Raw genomic sequence first — 6467 nt, 5'->3', positions numbered from 1 at the left:
AACTTCTATGAACCCTTGAATTAAGTGGCATGCTTAGTTCTGACCCTCCCGCATATGGTTTCAGACAGTGTGCTGATCCGTGGGGCCCGATCTGTGTAGGGCTTTGACTGGACGTGAGAGGGGACAAACCATGGTAAATTCATTTTGGTTTGTGTTAGGCTAGGTCATAGTGACATGACAAACCAAGGTTGAGTCGATGTCTTTGATGACCTGCAAGGGCACATGGCTATTGCATTTCATGATAAGTGTTGAATCCCACGGGGAGCGAATAGGAAGGCACTACCACCCCCCCAACTATGTTGTCTGTGTAGCTATATTCGCACCCAAACCATAATTTGGAAATGGTCTATTCTATCTGTTGCTAGGAAACAAGAATAAAAGGAGTTTTAACTAAACTACAAATTAGAACGCGAAAATAAACTAAGTTAGAACATAAAGTAAAAAAAGGGGTTTGAAACTGAAGGATTGAATGGAGCGAAAGATGGTGTTAGGTTTTGGTCTCACTAGTAAACACTATACCTCAAACATGTGCAGCTTCACATGGGTAAGAAGGTGTAGATCATGCGATGTGGTTTCTCGTCCAAAAGTGAAAGGAACCAGATTAACATTAGGATCTATGTAAGCTTGCTAGGCTCTTTATCTGCTTTTAATAATGGCACACATAGGATGTGTCTGAATGATTTGAGGCACTCTGCCACATGAAACATACATACCCAAAGCGCCCCTCCTCTTTCATGATACAAACATCTTTAGCAAAGCTAATCAATGCCGTGCTTAGGTAATCGGCATAAACAATGTCTTACACAGCTTCGACTCATCCCAAACTAGCCACATTATCCAAATTCATACCAATTATTATGTCACATCATAGGCACTGGTACATTAATCTTCACCTCCCCAAGACTAACAATATTCTAAGTTATCTGTCTCCTCTTTTTGTAAAATGATCCACTGCAATGGAAAGATGTGACTAAAATCATTCTAAATTAGTTAAAAATCTCCTAATTGTTGGTCCCCTTTTTGGGCAGAACTGATCCAGATGGCAGCTTCCTTACTGTGGAAAGGAACTAAAAAAAGAACCTGCAGACACAGGTGCCACATATATATTCTCCCCTGTAGACAGAGCCAGCCAGCAGCTGCCTTTCCAGAAAGCAATTGTCTTTATCAGATGTGCTGCATCAAATATGGCACAAGAATCACACAACTATGGGGAATGCCCATCTATTAGTGTACTAGTGTATTGCTCCCAGCTAGCAATAGCCTCCTCCATGCCCCATGTGCACAACATAACTGGAGAATACTGCCCAGTGACAACAAATCTTGCCCAAAAAAGGACTGTCCAGAGAGAGAGAGAGAGAGAGAGAGAGAGAGATCCACTCCAGAGAGAGGACCGAGAGAGAGAGAGAGAGATCCTGGCAAGCAGGCAGGCTGGAGTTGTAGAGAGAGGGACGGTGATGATTAATGGCTGTCCACTCCAGAGTATTTTTCTAGGCTGGCTTCCAGTGCGGCCACATGCTCCGTGTCTGCCTCTGCCTGCGCCCAAACACCCAATTATAACCACCCAATTTGTCTGCTCCTCCATTTATCAAACCAAAACTAGCTGTAGCATGCCAGCCTAAACTGCGAATTTTGGCACGCAGCGTACCATCATTGCAGAATTTTCACACAGTTGGATCTTTGCTTTTCCTTGGCTCTCGAGTGCGTTGCCGTACAGACAAACCTCTGGTTAGCATCTTCTGCAAAAAATGTACAAACATTAGAAAAAGAAACTAGCCACATGGACGCCCATGATGACGCCACGGTGCAGACCAGCATCGAGCTTACCAGCAGAAGCCACCTGATGAGCCTGGAAAACCGTGTCAAGTGCCGGAATGCCAGATTCAGAATTGCAGCTGTATGGTCGTCGGCAGAATGGTGCAAAGTTGGATTATCACAAGATTGCCTCTACGCATACTGGATAGCGATGTCAATTACATATTCCCTGAATATGAAATAGGATTAAGTGGCTGGTTAACAGGACCACCTACATGAAACAAACAGTTGTTTAAGAAATGACTAGATGGATTTCATGCTAGAGTGCCGGTAACACTTGTGAAAAGTAATCTAGATGAGGTAATGAAGGGCGTCCCAAAAATTAATATGACATAAACACTTGAGCTCATTAACATACTTCGTTTCAACTTTTCTTTCTCACAGACATAAGCTTGTTTGGCTCAGAACAATAACAGAGTAGTATCATACATCACAGCTTGCCCTCACGTTCATTTTATTTAATTTTCTATATTGCTTAATGGACGAAAACCATTGGAGTAAAATCTCATTTTGTTTTGCTTATCCCCAGTAACATACTTGCAAAATTAGTTCAAGAATGAAAATTAGTTCAAGAGCGATCAATCCACAAACAGCGTAACAATTATAAAATTTTTCTTGGACAGCATAGCTTCCATTTCCATGGTTCCTTTGCCACCCTTTATCCAACAATACTGTGACCATGGGGCTTCATCAATCGTTTATCTTGCAAAATGTCCCTAACCTTGACTGCACCATCCCACATGTCTTGATTTGCATACAGGTTAGAAATTGTCACATAATAACCACTGTTTTCAGGCTCCAGGCAGAGCAAATGCTTTGCGATGGACTCGCCCATCTTGAGTTCAGCCTTGTTACTACAAGCACTTAACAGTGCACCCCAAACTCCATGTGCTTCCTTGGATGGTAAACTCTCCACAAATTTATGTGCTTCCTGCAGCCGACCAGCACGTCCAAGCATGTCTACGATGCATACATGGTGTTCGTCTGTTGGAGTAATCCCAAATTTCTCTGACATAAGGTGGTAATACTCCCATCCTTCATCAGTGAGTCCAGAGTGACTGCAAGCTGACAAAAGAGCAATAAAAGTACTTCTCGTGGCTGTCATCCCAGACTGAATCATCTTGCAGAAAAGTTTTATTGATCGCAACCCATGCCCATGAAATCCTAAAGCTGATATCATGGAGTTCCAGCATGCAATTGATTTTTCAGCAGAGGATTCAAATACTCTGACAGCAACGTCGAGTCTTCCGCACTTACTGTACATATCAACTAGCGATGCTGAAACAAAAACATTATTTTGAAGATCAGACCTGACCACATGCCCATGTATGCTCTTTCCATATCTAAGATCCCCTAGTTGAGTGCAAGCACAGATGATACTGACAGTACACATTTCATCAGGCACGGAGTCTTCAATCTTCTGATAGAACTGCAATGCTCTCCAGCCATCATTATTCTGTGCAAAGCCAGAGATCATACAACTCCAGGAGCACAAATTTATATCTCCGGGACTATAAAAGATTGATTCGGCACTTTCAGTATCTGCAAACCGGAAATACATGGTTAACAGGGCATTCTTCACCCTCAAATTGCATGCAAGCAAGCGCTTCAGTGACATGCAGTGGATGGACTTTCCTAGGGAATGCAGTTTAAGAGTTCCACATGCTGATAAAACACTAACTAGTGTAATGCTGTCAGGATTTACTGGCAAAGACGAATGCATGAACCGAAAGGCTTCCAAGGCATCACCATGTAGTCCATTCTGTACACAGCCTACTATGGCTGTATTCCATGAAATAATATCTGATACCAACATTATTCTTTCCAACAGCGCTAAGGCAGCCAGTGTGTCCCCGCAGCATATGTACATGTGCATCAACGCATTAACAACTGAAACTGCACTCACAAATCCATACTTCAGGATAACAGAGTGAACTCCTTTGCCAAAGCTAAGGTCTTCTGGACAAGAGCATGAAGGAAGAACAGCAATTATAGTAGTCAAAGTGCACTTTAAACCTTCAGAAAGCAGCTCTTTGAACATAGCTTGAGCCTCTACTCCCAGTGAGACATCTCTTGAGTAACCAGAAAGCATTGTGTTCCATGAGATCAGGTCTCTTACTGGCATTGTGCTGAACAAAAGCTTAGCAGTAAATGAGTCATGACATTTCATATATAAGCCAAGTAAGCTATTTCCTATAGAAGACTCCTCATGCAGAAGGCCTTTTCTGACTATGTATCCGTGGATTTCTTTCCCTTCACAGAGTAGTCCTTGATCAGCACAGCCAGAAATTACAGTCACCAAAGTGGCATGATCTGGCTGGTACCCTGATATCATTTCTTGGAAAACAAAGAGGGCTTCGCTGACCTTTTCATTCTCCACCAGTCCCTTGATCATAGCATTCCATGATACCAAAGTTTTACTGGAAATGCCTGCAAAGACATTCCCTGCGTCCTCGGTAAATCCAAGCTCCGAATAAAATGTTATAAGAGAATTCGCCACCGAGCAAGATGCAGTGTCGCCATAACCAAGCTTGACCACATAGCCATGGACAGACCTCCCAAAGGAAAAAAGACCATCTGCGCGAGATGATGCTGAAAGGACAGAAGACAGGGTGACCTCATCTGCCTGAACCGTGAAACGGATCATCTCCCTGAAGTAACAAGCCGAAACATCAAAAAGTCCATTGAACGCGCTTCCACCAATCATAGAATTCCATGAGGTGGTGTCCCAACACGGCATCGTCCAAAACACAGCCTCCGAAGCGCAGAAACGCCCACACTTCGCGTACATGTCCACGAGAGCATTCTGAAGGTTCAGGTCAGTGTCGAGGCGTCTCTTCACGGCCGTGGCATGGAGCGCCGTCCCAAGGTCCACGTCTCTGGCGCGCGACGCCCCCGACAGCATGATGACCAGGGTGGCCGAATCGAATGCCCCGAGCACGCGTGCCATCCGCCGGAACAGAGCCATGGCGTCGCCCAGGCGGCAGCTACGCGTCAAAGTATCGAGCACGGCGTTCCATAGGATCACGTCCGGGCGGGCGGCCTCGTCGAACAGCGCCAGGGCGGCACACACGTCGCCCCTCCTCCTGGCGTAGGCCGTGAGGAGGGAGGTGCGCACGGGCGGGTCCAGCACCGCGCCGGACTTGAGGGACGCGCAGTGGAGGGCGGCGACGGCGTCCGCGGCGGGGCGCGCGTCCTCCCTGAGCGCCCGCACGATGGAGCTGGCCCGTGTCCCGTGGGGCATTCCGTCGAGCAGGTAGCGGGCGCCGCCCTCGCCCTCGGCGGGCGCATGGTGGAATAATGCTACGTGAAGGTCCGGGTAGGAAGTGCGGGCGAGGTTGGCTGTGGCGGAGAAGGTGAGATTTACGGCGGCGAGAAGCCTGGGAGCTCGGCGTAGCATCCGCCGGCGCAGCGCGCGGCGGTTCTCCACGGAGTTCCACGGCGAGGGTCCCAAACTGTGTCAAACGCAAAGGAAGGCGAGGAAATAATGAGTCGCATTTTTCTATCCTTCCGCTCACACAATTTTTGTTAGGCAGAAATGTTATTTGGCTGACGTTTCCTGCGAGGCCAACCCCAGCGAACGCTCCCATCACCGTCGCACGCATCTTGACGCCATAGCATTTTTATAAAGTAGCATGGCCATTTTATAAATTTACTTGGCATTTTTCATAAAGTGGCATTGCAGTTTTCATTTTTTTATACTCATGGCTATTATACGATGTTTTTTCTTTGTGTTTACAACAAAAAGATATATATTTTCTTCATGTCTTTTTTAAAAAATCAGTAAACTAGGCCTCTGGACCATTGCGGGTTTGTCTTGTCCCTTCCCCTGCTGAACGATCAGGGAGGGCTGATTCGTTCACTAGGAGCAGCTCACTTCAGAAAAAAGAATATTTCGATAGACCCTCACCGTGGCGATTGTTCCAAGTTATTGGGATTAGTTGTTTTCAAGTTGTCTCGGAAAGGCTTCATTTAAAAAAAAAAGGCTTTAATCCTTTCTCTAAACAAACTTAGTATTAAATCTTCTCTTCTCTAGCTTTCAAAGCAGTGCATTCAGGCACAAACCATAACTTTTGTAGCATGTGCGCAATAAGAGGGGCTTAACATCACCGTTATGCACCGCTCGTAGTACTGAATGGAAAAATAGCTTAATGAAAATAGCTTTTACTATACAAGCTCATATTCCATTCTCAGTTTTCGTTATAGAAAGACATGCCAACATAAAAAGAGTCATGGTTTTCTTTTTGCATGACATCCCTGGCTATATGTGGTTTACCTTAGTTTTCTTTTTGGCACTAGTCGAATTAATTTTCCAGGTTGTCTTATCTAGATCCAATGGATGGCGTGCCTTCCTCCATCTCCTCCTCCTGCCATCTTCTTCATATTGTCGCTCTTCTACGTCTGCCGCGGCCCATGTCAATTCCTTTAAACCCACCCATCTCCCCTTCCTCTCCGGCACTGGTAGCCCCACTCTGCACCTGAATCGTCAAGCCTCTGATTACTCTTCACCGGGTCCTTGGTGGCATTCGCTATGACCCCTCCCCTCTCCGTCTCTCTATCGGGTATACGTTGTAGAATTCAACAGACTGAACTTAAATTCCAGGCAACTTCCCAATGCAAGTATGACTTAAAACATACTTTGTTTTTCCACGATG

The 6467-nt window shown here is 45.6% G+C and overlaps 1 protein-coding gene across 1 annotated transcript; it reads right to left on the bottom strand.

Annotated features, from left to right (window-relative positions):
* Positions 1 to 630: 630 nt before the first annotated feature.
* LOC123072343 (pentatricopeptide repeat-containing protein At4g19220, mitochondrial) lies at positions 631 to 5309 on the bottom strand. The gene is made up of 2 exons (XM_044495904.1): positions 1825 to 5309; positions 631 to 1736 (listed from the first exon to the last, which is right to left on the bottom strand). Exon 1 carries the CDS (start codon positions 5210 to 5212, stop codon positions 2471 to 2473), a length of 2742 nt encoding a protein of 913 aa, XP_044351839.1. The 5' UTR covers positions 5213 to 5309; the 3' UTR covers positions 631 to 1736; positions 1825 to 2470.
* Between the last annotated feature and the right edge of the window lie 1158 nt (positions 5310 to 6467).

The sequence above is a fragment of the Triticum aestivum genome, chromosome 3B (genome assembly GCF_018294505.1).
Source record: "Triticum aestivum cultivar Chinese Spring chromosome 3B, IWGSC CS RefSeq v2.1, whole genome shotgun sequence".
In the NCBI taxonomy this organism is placed as follows: domain Eukaryota; kingdom Viridiplantae; phylum Streptophyta; class Magnoliopsida; order Poales; family Poaceae; genus Triticum; species Triticum aestivum.
Note: the sequence above shows the minus strand (reverse complement) of the source record. Positions and strands in the feature narration are given on the sequence as shown.